The sequence below is a fragment of the Aedes aegypti genome, chromosome 3, assembly GCF_002204515.2.
Source record: "Aedes aegypti strain LVP_AGWG chromosome 3, AaegL5.0 Primary Assembly, whole genome shotgun sequence".
NCBI classification, from domain to species: domain Eukaryota; kingdom Metazoa; phylum Arthropoda; class Insecta; order Diptera; family Culicidae; genus Aedes; species Aedes aegypti.
Genome location: NC_035109.1, coordinates 307,943,736 through 307,961,856, shown reverse-complemented (window position 1 = coordinate 307,961,856; position 18,121 = coordinate 307,943,736). Strand labels below are relative to the sequence as shown.

Sequence of the window (18,121 nt, the reverse complement as noted above, 5' to 3'; positions counted from 1 at the left end):
TTTAACACCATAAATACAAATTGAAATGGAGTCAGATTTGTTAAACTGAGCATTTTAAGCAAGTTAACATGTGATATAAAGTTCAGAAGCAAGCTGTTAAGAAAGTTAAATAAATTCGGAAGGTAAACAATTTAATTCTTAATTTTGCCGCTAGATGGCGCTAGTAAGCATATAAAATTGAGCTTTTCATGCTAGTTGCACTAATGAGCATATGAAATGAAAATTTCAAGCTATTTCTAACTTCTGATTCATCTTCTTCTTCTTCTACTCATTAACGTCCTCACTGGGACAGAGCCTGCTGCTCGGCATAGTGTTCGTATGAGCACTTCCACAGTTATTAACTGAGAGCTTTCTTTGCCAAAGTTGCCATTTTTGCATTCGTATATCGTGAGGCAGGTACGATGATAGGGCAAGTGGTGGTAAAATGAACAGGGGTGGTAAAATGAACACCGTTCCTTTTACCGAGAAAAAACAAGTTTCGATGATTTTTTATCACGCACGGACGATTTAGAGCATACATCTGAGTGTTCCAGATGATACATAGGTCAATTGAAGTGAAAATATCAACGAAAACTAAGATTTTAGAAAACCACGTTTGAAAATTAGAACTGACGTAACTTTAAGCTCGGAAGACTTGAGGTTTTTCAGTGAGGTGAATATCGTTATGGTATGATGTCAATTCTGATACCTTTAGAATTCTTTTTGAATGGGTTACAATCATTAATGGATGTATTTTCGGTGAGGCAATGAAAATTTTCAGGAACTTTTGTTTTTCCCACGTTTTTTGCATGGTGTTCATTTTACCACCAACCGCTGTTCATTTTACCCACATAGTGCAGGTAAAATGAACATTTCCATCGTTTTCTGGTTGCGATAAAAATATGTGAAAATTTAGCTATTTTAGTCTGAATCCATGTTGCTGCTATAGATGACATCCCTATTTTTGATGTAGTGTGATAGAACTATACAAATTCCTCGATTTTCTATCAGAAACAAGATGATTTCCTTAAGGTGTTCATTTTACCACCCCTTCCCCTACTTTATGCCCAGGGAAGTCAAGGAAATTTCCATTACGAAAAGATCCTGGACCGATCGGGAATTGAACCCAGACACCTTCAGCATGGCTTTGCTTTGTAGCCACGGACTCTAACCACTCGGCTATGGAAGGCCCCATAACTTCTGATTCATATCAGACATGAATCGTTTGAAAATTGAAAGAATCAGACCTGAGTTTCTTAAAGATGAAATGAATCATTCCCGAATTCCTCAAATATGAAGTGAACCAGAACTAAATCATTAAAAAAATAAAGTGAATCGTACCTGAAACACTTGAATATAAAATATGAAGTTATTCAGACCTGAATCACTTGGATACTACCTGAATCATTTTAAAACCAAAATAATCAGATCGGAGTTACTTGTACATAAATTAAAACTTAAACTTAGTTACTTGAAAATTATGTGAATAAGATCTGAATCACATCGAAATGAAATAAATCAGTCCTTAAACTGGAGAATGACATAGGGCAAGTGTACCATTAGTGGTGCACCTAAGGGAAAACTGTTAAAACATGGTGATAAAACCATGAAATATGTGATTTTAATGTATCATTCGATAGATCTCAAATCCTTCTATCACTCAAATATATAAAAATCACGATTCATTCTAAATTCCCCCGCAAAAAGCCTTGCACCAATAATATGAGTACTGTTCCTTTAGTGGAGGTATGTTTTAAGAATGGTTCCATTAGTGGCGCAAATCATTGGTTTCTTATGGGACCCTCCACTATGGGTACTGATGCACCACTATAGGTGCAAAGGAGCAAAAAAATTAAGCAAAATAATTATTTTAAATAGTTTTACGGTTAAAATTCATGAATATTATTCGATTACTTGTATCATTTTCGCATCGTGCATCATAGAAAATTATCACATAATCATTTATTAGTACGAAACAAGCCAAAACACACTACCTCCACTATTGGAGCTACCTCCACTAAGGGAGCGTTTGCCCTAGATCTTTTGAATATGAAGCGAATCAAAACTGAATCAGTTTAATAAGTCCCTAATAAATTGGATATGAAGTCGTTCTGACCTGAATTATTCGAAACTACTCACACTCACACGCATGAAGGAAATCATATCTGAATCACTAGAATATGAATCAGATATAATTCACTAGCGGATGGCCTTGGCATTCTGAACAACTTTGCCGAAAATTTCAAACTTCTCTCTTATCAAAATTATGGGATAGAACTAGTATAATTTACTCTTTCAAACATGATGAAAGCACCATCTTGTGGCAAAATTACACATCAAACTGTCTACCTTCCAGAAGCCATTGAAGTTCTGAACAATTTCGTCGAAGACTCAAAATCTTTATCTTATGTTGATCACAGGCTAGAACTAGTTTAAAATACTCAATTTTGTATACTGACTAGCGCTACCTAGTGGCAACCAAACTGTTTGCTTCCCAATTTTCTTGACTTTCTAAACAACTTTGCCGAAGACTCGGATTTTCTATCGTATGTGGTTTACAAGATATAACTTGCAAATGTTCAATTTCATATTCGGTAAAATTTCGAACTGTAATGATGTTCCGGATGTTTTTGATCCAAGAATCAAGTTTACCGAAGACTGCACCATTATATATCTATAGATAATCAGCACCTATCTCAAGGTGCCTAGCCTCAATGTTCCTTTTTTGAGGTGGTGCTAAACTTTTCAAGGTCGGGTGATTCAATATTTAGCTGAGTGTTGCTTTTTCAAGCGAGTCCGTATTTATGGCGGGAAATGTAATCAAATTACTAAAACACATAAAATATTTGAAAAAAAAAAATGAAAACAACTTATCGCGTATGGCCAAATAGGGAACCATTCCTACCCTATTGGAACTCTCCCAGTGGGTCTTACAGGAAATTCACCAGGCGATTTTCAATGAAGTTGAAGTTTTAACAAGAGTGTCATCACAGAGTACTCAAGAAATTATTACAGATATTTCTTCTTATTCTTGGTATTACGTCTTTACTGAGGCAGTGTTCTCGGTATTTATTTTGATTATTATTTCCACTGGAATTTACAGGGTTTTAATGGAAAACAATACAAGTATTTGTTCTGTAGTTATTTTATATGTTTTTGTCTAAGTATTTTGTTTTGTGTCAAGATTTATATCAATATTTTTTTCAAAAGTAAGCCAGCAATTTTTCTAAAGTTATACATTTTTTCTCAGGACTCCAGAAAGATCGTAATCTGGAATTTATGTGAGGATGGACCATAAAATGTTTCTTCAGACCCGCATCAAAAAACCCTATTTGCCATAGTTTCCAAACAGTAAGTTTCTTATTTATTTTAAGGTTAATGTATCATAAATTGTTGTTTTTATATTGAACAATATGAATGCTAAAGCGTTAGACCACAAAAAAAAAACAATTTTAGTAGTCTATACCGAATAATTGCAATACACGAAATTGTCCAGGTAATGTTGAACGGTATGACAATAAAAATTGCACTAAATGGTGACAACATAAGATCACCATCAGCCAAATTGTTTGCGAAACATGCTGCGCATGTCACTATACATTACAATTGACGAGTTCAATATTTTTTTATCCAGATTTATGAAAATCCGACATAATTTTAAATCAACGAATTAAACTTTTTTAGATTATGCTAAACTTTACGGTTTTATTATTAGCGTGACTGTTTGTGAAAATAGAAAAAAAATGATTATTTCATAAGTTTTCTGATCTGCAAATTGTCTGCTGTTCTGTTTTTCTAGTTTTTCTGGTAAGTAATTTGATACGAATGAGGAATAAAACATAATCAATTATTTCATTCCAGCATTAAGGCCGCACGGGATTGTATTTTAATCACCCTCTCCATTTAAAGAAGCAAATCTCAAGTACTACTCAATATATCGATGCGAAAAATGTATCACTATAATTATATATATGTAGTGCACAACCCATTAAATTTTCAGTTTAATCGGTTCACTAAAACTAGAGATTTGCTTCTGCAAAGTTTTGATGATAATTGTTAGAGTGAGACAAAAGATAGGGAAAATAGGGCTTTCGCGAAGATAAACAAGAAGGAAGTTTTCGCTTGTCTGCAAATTCTGCTGAATCCGTTCAAAGATTTTCTAGTAAGTAATATGATACAATTGAGGATTCAAACAGTATTAAATACTTTTATTATTTTAGTATTCAAATCGGAGAGAATCAATTGCAAAATCAGAATGCGGGAGTACGGAAACTTACGTAAAAACCGCACCCAACGGCGCTTGTTGTCCCAATAGCAAGTATCGGCAAATTATGTCCAGAAACGGAGCAGCTGAACGCACCGCCGTACCTGCAACACGAATTGGGTAAGTAACGTAAACACAAATCGAACAATGAAGCCCGTGATTCGGTGTAGCCAACGTTTCCGTTTGTCTATAAAGTTCTGGATTGGAACCTGAATAAGCCTGAATAATGTTTAGATAATTTTAAACAAAAATGTGACATCGTAAGAAGTTATGTATTTTAAATTCTTAATAATAAATTAAATGACGAAACTTGTTACAATTGTTTGATAATTGTAATAAAAAGAAAAGAAAAAACATCGTAGTCGTTTTCTTATGGTGACATAATTTAACAACCTATTCCCCATACTGTAGTTTTTCGAATAACCATTTCTCAAACTGTGAAAACAGTTCCCGGTAGGGTTGATTTATTGTTAATTTGGGTGTTATACCAAAATGTTGAAATATTGTCACATGCGGTTTAGGACTGTATTTGGTATAGTACAAAAATAGTTCCTAATTATGTGGGGATACTAATGTAAATAATTCTGACGAATTTATTGAAAAAGTTCATTGATCTATTGTGGCTTTACCCGTATCCTTAGTGTATAGTGCATGTCGCATTACTCCATTTCCATTATCGATAGGTAATGAAGCATCGATTTCTGTACAGTTCTTGCTTTGATTCCTCAGATATTGATACAAATCGACTATGATGAAAAGAAATTCTTTCAATACTCGAATTAGACTCAATCTTTCACTAATATGCAAGATATTGAAGTTTATTTTTTGCGGAACACCATTTTCTTTTGTAGCACAATACAGTAGTTTCTCGATTTAAATACTGCTCGTTTTAATATCGCTTCAATATATCATTCTCGATTTTCCCTCCCCTTGGTTATGCGACCTTGCCGCGAAGGGAGGGCACAATCCATTAGCCCATTAGATGGACACCAAAGGCGTAACCTGTAGTGGTGGTATAACATTTTGGCATTTTTGCTTAAAGCCGCGTCATAATTTATATGGCATAGACGCACTAATATCTCGGATGTGATCCAACGGACGTAATCTATTCGAAGTGGACATTAACATTATTTGCGACGATCAGTTTGCCTTTTTCTAACCAGGATGATTCGTAGCCACTCTTACTATTAGCTAGCTAGAATATTAGAATATTACTCTGAGGAAAATGACTAGTAGATTCACTGAGTAGAAATAAGTGGAGACAATCTTATTTTGTTATGGTTTTTACATTACCATAACAAGGAATACCTCTTGTAACAATGGTATTTACAAACAATCTAATTTCAGCTTCATTTTCGCAAAATTTACAAGTAGAAAGTAGGCGTTGTGAAGCATTGCATTTGCACCGAAAAGTGAATCTTTTAGGAGACTGTAATAGAAGCCTAAGGTAACTTTACTCTTAAATATTCACTATAATAATGACTATAGAAAGTAAGACGCTGAAATCGATCATTAGGGTACACTTGCTAGTTCCGAGAAATTGGTGAACAGACAAGAAAAGTGATTTTTTTCTTCAAGGATATATGAACGTAATGACCAATAAATACTTTTAACAACAAAAAACGAAATTAACTAGAACTACTACTAAGCATCTGCTGATTTTCAAAATGCTTCCTTTTCTCAGAAGCAAGGGAATATGGGTATTTTTCAAAAACTACCACGTCACAATACGAATAAAAAAAAACAGTGTTCATGTGGGCACCATAGCCTAGTCCGTCTGAGTATTGGTCCTGGTAGAGGGGAAACTTGGCAAAAGCCAGACCGAGGGTTCAGCCTTGACAAGTTAAGCTGTCAGGCAGCTCCAACTGAATACCATACAAAAAAAAATATAAATATATCACTCTCGATTTTAGCACGGTTTTCTGTTAAATTTTATCACGCCACAATAATTGTATGAAGTTCATACATTTTACATAGAAAAATAACCTCAAACAACCAATATATATATCTATTTGACCCATCTCTTACCTGCTTTTCGTTTCATTCGATCAATTTCCGCAACACAAAGCTCAAATTTTGATGAAAATTATATGAATGCATTTTCATTATATAACGCTTCGGTATATCACGCCAAATTTTTTTGGATGCGTGATCAGGCATTGCAGAATTCGCTCTCATTTGAGTATGAAGCACGATTAAAGCAAGCAAAGAAAAACATCCCATCTGTTGCGGTCCACGATCGTCATTGTATCGCAAGGTGTAACAAGTCTGATAAATGAAAGCAGCGAGCGAGAGCCTCAAAGAGAGAGCGATGATAAAATCCATTTTTCTCGCTTGGGGACCGTTGGGGATATGTGTTCTTCTTTACTGGCACGATAAACAATCCACGAACTTCCAATAGCAATAGTGTCCCCCAGGCTTGGATCATGTTTAGAGGGGTTTTATCATGCACTAGTATCCCCCCAATCTGATCAAAGTTGTAGCAGTATACGATAAACAGTCTCTCATAATGTGCAGCATGTTATGATAGTTACAGAGAGCGATACGTGTGAGATTCTCTCAATTTTCTCAGGATTCAATCCCTGTCCGTGATATAATCGAGACATTACTGTATTGCATTTTTCATACCATTCAGTGAAATTCGGATCGCTTTAGACAAAAAACCACGAATGTAACTCGATACATTTTTTTACACCAAATTATATTTTGTTAAACTGTTATTTTGTTTCTCTCTGTTCTCGTTTTTTCTCCATTTTTCAGTTTTCTATATCCTTTGTTTTCATCCATCATTATAATCATAAAAAATCATATATATAGCAGTTACCTAATAATAATAGTACAATAACTTACTTCCCCTTAAATGGTTCCTCTTCTGTTTTTTCTTGTATATATAACTTCTGCAAAATTGTATCTCCTCTTTCTCTCCCACCTGCGCGAGTCTAGAGAAGCTTGACCCCGTTTATCGCCGTCCCACCACTGGAACTGCACAGACTTCCGGACAGATGGGCAAGTTGTGAAGAATATTCCCATATCTGTTTTAAAATTTATTTTCCCCATTACATTTTGCTTTAACTAATTAATATACATCTTACAGTCAGTTAATACATTCATGTTTTTTTTGTTTTCTATGTGTTTTTGTGTGTGTCTGTTTGTGTTTTCTACGTCTGTTTCTTCATTCTGCCAACTTATTTTACGATTTATCCTTTCCGGTATAGTTTCAAGTTTTATTGTATGATTTTGCCTGTTCATTGATTCCCGATCTCTCGATGAATTACACTAGTGTTCTTCCCAAAGAGGAGTTTCTTTAGTTACGGTTGATTTTTCTTCTCTCTTACATATGGTTTTCCTCATTGTTTCTTGTTTTCCATAAATGCACGTTTGGTTATGCGATGGATGTTTGTAGTGTATGTAATATGTGTGATTAGACTAAAAATTTCCATCTAAGTGAAGTCCGATCTAGCCGAACAGTACTAACGCCAAACATGGTTTCTGTTTTAGTTTAACTGCTTCAAATTCAGGTTTCTATTTAACATCGGATTGCCATTGTGTTAATGGGCTGTTTCTGCTTTAAAGGTGATGATTAAGAGGTTAGTACGATTCAAGTATCAAAGAAGAAGACATTGAAGTTTTTGCTTTATTTATGTTTGCTCAGATGTTGGAAACAGTTAAGGTGTGAATGTATTTTGCGACAAATTGGCCTAGAAATAAATTCGCTGAATCCTAATTATTCATTTTGTTCTACTATCTGGTATTGATGGAGGCCACATTTTCATTTAAAAATTTTGTAAAAAATAAGGATTGTTTGCTAGTTTTTTTTTTTGTGGTGAAAATCACGCGCCGTTTTCTGTTAGACTGTATTTGATACAACGCAAAACAAAAAAAAAATCAATATTTGTTTTATTTATGTGGAAAAAAAGAATATATCTAGATACATATAGAATAAGAGCATAACTGACATTTAATAATGGTGAAATTCATAACCGATATTTGAAAATTTGATTTTTATGAGGATAATGGATTCACACAATGATTTTTTTTTTCAAATTTGTATACAAAACTGGCGTTGAGTATCATAACGATGTATCTGCACTGATCGATTTCACTTCGCCGTTTTTGTCTGTCACCAATAACTTGGCTAAGCGAATGTTTCCGACTGTTGTTTCAAAAGGCAGTTCTAATCATGGTTCTTCATACTGAATCATAAAATTTAACGGCAATTGACTGAAATTCTTGAAAAAAAAGGGCAATCGCTTTAGAGAAATCCATCACTGCAGATACACCCTTATGATATTCAACGCGAGATATGATTTTCATAGATCAATGATATAGGTATCAACACATTAGTTTCACGTGATAGTGGTCATGTGAATAATTTGTGCTACCCAAGAAGAAGTACATAGCTAAGTAATTGCAAATTATGTTGCTAGTAGCAAAACTTGTTATTGCCTTGGTTGAATTAAGTGAAACAGCTTGATATCCAATTTCAATATTTGAATGATTTGCTATTTCTTCAGTTTGTGCCTTTGAAACAATGAGTAGGAGCACAAGTCATCCATTGTGACGAGCCTACTTTTCAAAAAAGTGATTAAATTTAATTAAGTGGGCTAATAGTCGATTCTTTTAGAAACATTAAAGAGAATTCGATGTCAGTTACGCTCTTATACAAGTTGCACCAAAAGATTATCATTTGCCCATAGAAAGCTTGCACATGTATTTCTATTATTAATGGGAACCATTTAGACATTCAAATTGTTGCACATTGAAAGGGATGATTAGTAACGTTAAATAAAAAATGAACATCGCGAAATAGCCAACAGTTTCTTAAACATTAAATAGGTTATCAATGTAAAACTTCCTAAAAATCGCACATCGTATGTATGAAATACTCCTGTCTCTCTCTCAGATAAAATCACCGCAAATCAGTTCGAACATAACGTTTGGCCGACAGTTTACGTCCAAGCAAACCGGTACTGTATGCCTATCCACATTCCCTCAAGCAGCACGAACAATCGAAATCCATTCCAGTTTGTTAGTCAAGTTCAAAAAATTGAAATCGTTTGCTACCTGATCACAAATACTTGATGTTCTCATATCTACGTCATTTTAACAACAGCCATAGTGAAACTAATGTTGTGCCTAATTGTGTGTGCGCCTGTGTGAGTGCTCTTGCGCCATTGCCTAACAGCAAGTGATCGGACAGCACAGAGTTGTGTCAGTGTGGGTTGTGCCCTCTGTTCCGCACTCGCTGTTCTATTGTGTTGTGTTCCGTGGTATGCATCACTAGAGCAGCGAGTTCAGTTTAGAATTTACGTAAAAATACTGAAATTAAATCGACGACCTAAACTTGTTCTTGTGTTTGTGTACGGTGTACCTACTATTTGCAGTGCTTATGAAAATCCGTCTAAAGCTTCATATTTTTCTTCTCCTATAGTCTAGAAACGAATAAAGAATATATTAGAAATCTTGCTTGATTGAAACAAAAAAAAATCGATAATAAATAGAAGCTAAAAAGAAAGTGGCATACCTACATAAAAACAGACAAATTAACATTAATAAATAAGGGAAATGTTAATATTAAACGCTCGTCAACACGTTTCGTACATCGAAAAGGAGGCGACGGAAAGACCGATTGTTTGCGTACAGTTTTGACTAACGTTTGTTATTTGTGTTTGTGTATTAGTAGGCGAAGGCGGGCACGGCCTGCTTCGTAAATGCTATAAACATGATTATTTTTCTTTTTTTTTTTGCGCATCTATAGTGGGTTGGCTCCTGTATCCGTTAAAACGTCCTTTTTTGCGTAGCTGCTGCTACTAATTGTTTATATTTTAAGCTACCAGCGTTTCCTACAATCTCTGACCATTCAAAAACTCCGCTCCACCAAAGTTCTTTTTTATGTTCTGGCTTTTGGTACAGCTAAAAAATGATGCACGCGCTCTTACTCATACTAATGTACTCCACATTACTCTCCTCTTACATCTACCACTACAAGACAGACAATACACAGTGCTGGTTGTCGCTGCGGTTGCTACTGCTGCGGCTTACTACGGTGCTGCTCGCTCGTCATGAAGGATACCCACACATACAGGACAGGATACACGTGTGTGCGCGTGCGATCATTCGTTTACAAAATTTGAATTTCCAAACCCGGAGTTTTGCGTTCGCTTTTTATTAGGCTTCCGTTTCTGCACCTTTCAAACGTAACCGAGCAAAATCCTCGAAGATTATGTCGTCATCTGGACAGTTCTCATCGCTGGTCGTGGTTGGTGAAAAAGTGGGAGAAAATTGAAAGAACACACATTCAAACGTTAGCTACTTGGTGCAATTTAGGAGGTTATGATTGTAACTGTTGATGTAGTACGGTGATATAAAGCCCTCAGTACACTGTTTGTCAAGTGTGCAAATTTTTCCGTACGCATAAACCAACATGCAAACATCGGTCTCAACAATGACAAAACATCTGAAGTGTCAAGTGGATATTGAAGTGTTAGTTTATGCGTGTGGAAAAATTTGCACACTTGGCAAAGAGTGTACTGAGGGCTTAAGTCTAAAATATTCCAAAAGGGCAAAGAAATGCTGAAAGCGACATCTAGCGGTTGAACCCTTCCCCGGTCAACTGTTTGCAAACTGATGGCGCTTGAAGGATTTCTTTGGAACAGTGCTTACTTACAACTAATGTTCAACAACTTTCTAAGATACTTCAACAATAAATAACACCAAACGACGGACTGTACTGACTATGGTACTTAGGAGCTATATGTAACGTAGCATACCCTCTCCGTAGACTTTTCTCCACGCAAAATTTTGTTTTGCATAGATTATGATCAAAAATATTCATGATTAACTATGAACACTTTTTATTGTAACTCTAAGGAGAAAGAAACTTCTGAAAATTGAGTCAGGAGCAGGTGGAGTCGTAATCAAAAAGGATTTTATCTGCAAGAGCTAAATCGTTTGATATCTCACTTACAATTCTCATGCATGAGATTTTCATTCAAAATCACTCATTCAAGCTCGTGCCGAGAATCATCGTGAATCATCGCGTATTTATGAAACCCGGTGGGAACATAGATTTGTGGTAATTCTATGCGGACAAATTCTGTATAAAATTGTGGAAAATATCCCTCAAAAACTCAGAAACATGTCATTCTAGAATCGTTTGCGATACAGAGAAGTTTATGCATTGTTTTCTTTTACATTGTTTTCTTTTAAACAGGACGCGATCCTAAAGAAACTGATAGAACAATTTTTGAAGAAGTATCCGAAAACTAGATATTTTAAAGATCGCTTGAATCTTTGGTGAATATTTGTATGTTTTCTCGAGGAATTTCAAAAGAAAGCGGAATTGCAGGACGAACTCTACAAAAATCCATGGGAGTTTTCTCGAAAATTTTCGAAAAAAATGCAGAGGAATTTGGCAGCTTGCTTCAGAACGGCTTTTCTGGGGTTAAATAGTCTTGTGAACTAGATAAAAAAAAACATCTGGGAAAAAAATTCAGATATTTCCAGTTGAAAAGTTCAAGCTGAAGATGAATCGAAGCCAATTCTTAAATTTTCGAGACCACAAATCTTGTGAACCGAGCATCAATTTGAGCTGAAATCAATATGGGCCAACAGAACCAGTTTCGTCCAGAGATTTAGCTTCGATTCCTAAATTGGTCAACCACATTGATTTCTTATGAGAATGGCCGAATTAGGTGGTATGGGTGGTAAAATTATAAGGAAAATGAATTATTTTCCTTATTTTTTTAATTGATTCGGACGAGTAAATGAATGTAGCTGTATCATGTGAATGTGGTCTATTGAACACAACATGTTTCATGCTGATTGTCTATGTATAACAGTGATAAATCAACTATGGCTACGACTGGCATATGGCCAAAACCGGTACTTCTACCCTATACGGATTTTGATTTCGTTGTTATAAAGACTCAGGTTATCAGTCCGCATCTTCCAAAATAGATTACGACAGTCGTTACGGACAGAGTAAATGAACAGCTCAGAAACTACTGTCAATCCACAAGCTAAGTGCCTTCGACACACAACATCATTGCATATCATACTGACTACCCAACTGTTCACCGTGTCAACCATAAATCCTAATGAGAGACGACCTGTCCTGGCTGTGGATCTACAAGTGCACTCAAAACAACACAACAGTCAACTTCTGACCGGTGCATTGGATTACGAATTTAGGACGGACCACCACTGTTCGCGTTATTCCCTTGGCACAATTCGGCAAATCCAATACACGTCCTACATCAACCTAAGTGGGTGGGAATAGCCTTCTACTATTATAGATGCATACGTAAAACGATCTCGAAAAAGGCGTCGAAGGTGATAGGACAGCAATCCATTTGGTCAGCATTGACCTGTTTTTGCCATCAATATCAGAACGAGATATGTGCGGGGCTGGTAGCAGATATATTTTTTAGAGATTTGCTCAATATTTTAATGCAAGTCTTCATTTTTAATGGATGGTTTCTGAAGTCTCCTTTTTTAACCAAAATTGTGCCTAAGGTCACTATTTCGCTTCATCAATAACAGTTCCTCTGTTGAATATGATTTGTCCATGAAACAAGCTATTCATGGATCCAGATCAACTTCGATATATAACTATTCCACGTATTTTCAACGTAAAGTACCAGAATATCGAATCCTACAGGAGATATTTCACTGATGGGACCCGTATCAATGGCTTCGGTGTCTTCAATAAAACCTTTTCCACATTTCGAAAAGTTCAGGAAACTTGCATGGTTTATATTGCTAAGCTGGCAGCAATCAACTTCGCTTTGGGGATGATCCACATCATGCCCGCAGACCACTTCTTCATCTTATCGGATAGCCTCAGTTCTATTGAGACACTTCGGTCGATGAAACTTGTAAAACATGCATCTTACTTTTTACAAACATAAGAGAGCAGATGTGTGCACTGGTCGAGAGATCATTCAAGATTACCTTTGTGTGGAGCCCCTCACATTGCTTAATTTATGGCAATAAGAAGGCGGACTCTCTCGCAAAGATGGGCGCTGACGAAGATGAGATTTATGATAGAAGAATATCACATGATATTTTTTTCCTATTTAGTATGTCAAAGTTCTTTTGACGGTTGGTAAGACGATTGCCTAAACGGCCAACTGGGACGGTGGTTAAATTACATAATTCCAAGAGTTTCCATGCGAGATTTCATTCGCCTGATGTCCAGCCATTACTCGCTAGATGTACATTTGCACATGACTGACCTCGCAATATACGTGCGGTTCCGGTTCTTATGACATCAATCATGTAATTTGCCAATGCTCGTATATGGACACCTCCATAACTTTTGGATACCCTTGGGGCCCAAGGTAGACAACCCTATGTTCCAGTTAGAGATGTGTTGAGCACCCACGATCTTATGTATATGGTCGCAATGTTCGATTTCACTCGCTTGTCTTGTTTAAAAGTAATTCTCTTATTAGTCACAATTGTGTTCCCTTCTCCAGTTTTTTTTTTCTGTGTGTTGTCCCATTTGTGTTGGATAGAGTATCCTGGTCATCTGGCAGACGAATACCGGGAAGAAATACCAATCTTATGATACGATAATCAGGCTACCACGATATACCTCCCGGATGAGCAGCAGAGAACTCTGATTCCAATCCCTACCATGTTCTTCCTTAAGAAATTGTGATCACTAACCTCGAGTACCCTGGCTCTATCTCATATTAATTTTATACTTCAAAAGTCAATGAACTGTATACACTAAAAATACAAAAAAAATGATTTTCGGCTCCGTAAAGCGTTAAAAGCGATTGAGCATCAAAAAAAAAAACGAACAAGTAAAATAAATCACTATTTTTTCTATTTCCTACTGATGCAGTGAAATTCTAGAAGAACTATAGAAACCTTCAAAGAATATTACGCGATTATTCTTCAGGAATTTCCTCTCATACGAGTAGATTCTAGTATTTTCTCCAAAGATTTCTTTTGAAATACTTTAAGGTACTCCGCCAGGCATTCCTCCAAAAATTGCTCGAAAGATTTTTTACAAATTCACTAAGAAATTTATTAAGAATTAATCCAGAAACTTCTAGGGATATTTAAAGCCATTTTCTCCAGAAATTCAAACACATCTATTCTAGTAATTTCAACAGGGATTACTCTAAAAAATTCCCAGATATTATTCATTGATTTCCACTCGATTGTTTTTCACTTATTCGTTCACCGATTTCTCCTGTAGTTACTGTTACAGATCATGCAAAGATGTCTACATGTGTTCTTCCAAGAAAATCCACAAAGGTGTTTTCCAGAGTTTTTGAAGATATTTGGTTAGGGATGTTTCAGGAAACCCTACAAGAATTCCTCAAAGAGTTCCTATGGCGTTTTGCAGCCATTTTTCAAAATTTCATTTATGGTTTCGCACCACCTAATACATAGTATGCGACAATTATTCCGAACATTGCTACACAAATTTCTCAAGGGATTCCATAACATTTTCTTTCAAAAAATGCTATAGGATATCCAGGGATTCGATTGACTATTTTCCAATAATTATCTTTGCAATTTTTAAAAGGTAACTCTTTATAATGTATTCGAATCTTCTGAGCAGAATCTCAATAGAGAAATAAAAAAGTAGATTGGAGTACCTTGTACCTTTTAATTCCGCCCTAATTATGGCGGAATTAAAAGGTACAAGGTACTCCAATCTCCTTTTTAATACTTCAGTCGTTACGCTGTTGTATTTTGTACAACAGTGGTGAAAAAACCTCGCTTATCGTACACAGCTTCGGCGTGGTGGTTCGAACGGTGGCAAACCGCGCGACGACCGAAGGGTTAAATATAGGATATCCACCACTTTCTTGAGAGGTACACTGATAGGCAAAATAAAGTGCCCACCTTACCAGTTTTCGAATTTCTCCCATTGATTTGGTTCAAATTAAAGTTAGTACACTTAAATCTTTTTTGATATTTTATTTTTGATATTTTTTTAAAGTTGCACTTACGAAAATTTGATAAAAAAAAGAATTTTACTCAAAGAAAAAGAAAATCAATTTGTACTGAAAAAAAAGTAGTGACAAAATAAAGTGCCCACTTCCTTCTTGACCCCAGAAAAGGCGGGATCCATAAATTACGTAACGCTCTAGGGGGGGGGGGGTGGGGTAGGCTCAAGCGTTACGGCTAATACAAACATTAGAAATTTTTTATACAAAAAACGTTAGCGCTCCTGAAGCTAGAGCTGTTTAACCAAAAGCGGCGGGCTCGTGTGTGGTGCAGAGCGCCACATCCAAGGAACGGAGGGAGCATGGAGGAGGAAATGTGATGGTCTGGGGGTGTTTTTCATGGAGTGGAGTAGGAAGCCTCGTGAAAACCGACGGAATAATGACGGCAGATTCCTACATCAACATCTTGCGGGAAAATCTAGAGGTTTCGCTGATCCAGACGGGCCTTGAAGAGAAATTCATATTTCTCTAGAACAACGACCCGAAGCATACTGCCAAGAAGACCAAGTCTTTCTTCCGGTCTTGTCGGATTAAACCGCTGGAATGGCCTCCACAAAGCCCAGACCTCAACCCCATCAAGAACTTGTGGGCGATTCTCGATGCCAGGGTTGACAAAACTGGTGTTACCAACAAAAATAATTATTTTGAAGCCTTGAAGCGCGCCTGGGAAGAACTAGAACCACAACACCTACAAAACCTGGTGAAAAGCATGCCGAAGCGCCTCCAGCAAGTCCTTAAAGCCAAAGGAGGACACATTAACAATAAATTTGCTTTTTATTTTTCTTAAATCATCTTTTATGGGGCCAAGAAGGAAGTGGACACTTTATTTTGTCACTATTATTTTTTCAATACAAATTGATTTTCTTTTTCTTTGAGTAAAAATCTTTTTTTATCAAAATTTCGTAAGTGCAACTTTTAAAGAATATCAAAAATAAAATATCAAAAAAGATTTAAGTGTGTTAATTTTAATTTGAACCGAATCAATGAGAGAAATTCGAAAACTGGTGTGGTGGGCACTTTATTTTGCCTATCAGTGTAGGTCTCCAACTTTGTACAAATGTTTTTTCAAGAGTTAGAGAGCATTTTGTATAAAATACTCTTAAAACAAGTTTTTTAGGATAACTTTAAAGATTAAAGAGACCATAAAACCAGATTTTTTAGAATAACTTTTTGTAAAACTTTTTAAGATTTTTTATTGGCTCCTTATTATGGCGAGGCTGGGTCATCCCTGTTTTAGAAAAAATGTTTTTTCGAGAAAGATGTCAACCAACCAATCGGAAAATAGTCATTTTTTGTCTTAACATATTATGGCAAGCGATAAAAAACGGAAAACCAAATAACTTCTCTGACAGATTCGCTGTTGAGCTAACGATAAGGCAATGTTTCATTTTCCTCTATTGTGTTCCAATACTAATTAGGGTGATAGCTTCACTTCTTGTCTTTGTCTTGCCTGTGGATGATCTGTCAAAAAGACCTGAGTATTGTCAAACTCGATTCGTGATGTAATGAAGAATTCACAGTTATATGTTATAAAATATTATTCTACAACGGGGACTATGCACCTGAAAAGGAAAGTAATCGCTCATTTTAAGACAAAGAATGACTATTTTTACAAAAATCATTTAATAACTATAAAAGAAGATTAGACAGAAGGAAAACAATGATTTTTCGATTGGTTGCAACTGCCTAAAATAAACATTTTTGCTAGAAACGTTTTAGAAACGAAATTCTAAAAAATCTGATTTTACGAGTATTTCATACAAAATGCTCTGACTTGTTGTTTGTACAAAGTTGCTGTCTGAAAAGAAACATTTTTAATTATCATTATCTACAACTTTGCTGAAGAACTATTTGAGCAAATATAGAAAAAAAAAAAAAAAAAATTCACACTGCACTGATGGATAGATCACAAATATTGTTTCGGATTCTGAACCAGTGTGGGACGCTTCGAATCCCGGACACGGCCTTAATTCACCCAAAACTTTTATAAATGCATCATGTAGAAGGCATCAAAATTATGTATCCCAAGCGAAAAAATCGGAATTTAGTAAAAAAATACCGTTAAAAAGGGGGTCTACCACAAAAGGCCGAATCACAAAAGGCCGAAAGCACAAAAGGCCGAATCACAGAAGGCCGAATCACAAAATGCCGAATCACATAAGGCCGAATCAAAGAAGGCCGAATCACGGAAGACCGAAATTTTAAAATAAATTTTAGTGAAGCCACAAACATTCAGCACATTTTTCTACAATATGATGGACATTTTGCAGTAGGGTAAGCGGGACAAGATGCACAAGTAACATTACTAGCTGAATAAGAGTGTATGGTTAGGGTTTTTGTGGTGTGTCAGATGGTCTATTCTTAGATGACACACCCAAAATCAATTGTATTGAAGCATAAGTAGTCGTGCTGTTGTATTTTGTACAACAGAAGTGTAAAAACTTCGCGAAAACTGGTATACAGTGATTTTGGCAACATGCCAAACATTTTCATGTTGCCTAAATTGAACCGTTCCAAAATTTAATGGTTGTTTTTATTGAAACTTGTATCACCGAAATAATGACCACGAATTAACTTTACCTATTTTGAATATGGTAAGCCTTAAAAAGGCCCACAGAAACATTGAAATTGACAGGATTTGTGACTGACCATGATCCATTTTTGTGTGCATGGATTTCCGTGTTTCAAAATTCAAACCGAGTCAAAATCGAATGGGCGCTGAAAAGTATTCTTATTAAACTTAGTATTCTTATGATCACTTAAACACTTGTTATACCCTATCTCAGCAATCATTCTTCTGCTTGTTGCGTAAAAGACTATGTTGACATTATACCGGGCAAACGCTTGCTGTCCGAACTCGCTGTCGCTCGTCGGACCTTAAAATGGAAAAACATCATCCGTT

The 18,121-nt window shown here is 35.9% G+C and overlaps 1 protein-coding gene across 16 annotated transcripts in view; it reads right to left on the bottom strand.

Annotated features, from left to right (window-relative positions):
- Nucleotides 1–7,144: 7,144 nt before the first annotated feature.
- The window catches only part of LOC5575687 (beta-arrestin-1), a 281,251-nt gene continuing 270,274 nt past the window's right edge, over nucleotides 7,145–18,121 (bottom strand). For all 16 annotated transcript variants that reach the window (XM_021852258.1, XM_021852274.1, XM_021852264.1 and 13 more), the window contains one exon: nucleotides 7,145–10,493. In XM_021852258.1, the coding sequence (XP_021707950.1) occupies nucleotides 10,412–10,493 (82 nt within the window). In that variant the 3' untranslated portion in view covers nucleotides 7,145–10,411. The remainder of the gene's footprint in view (nucleotides 10,494–18,121) is intronic.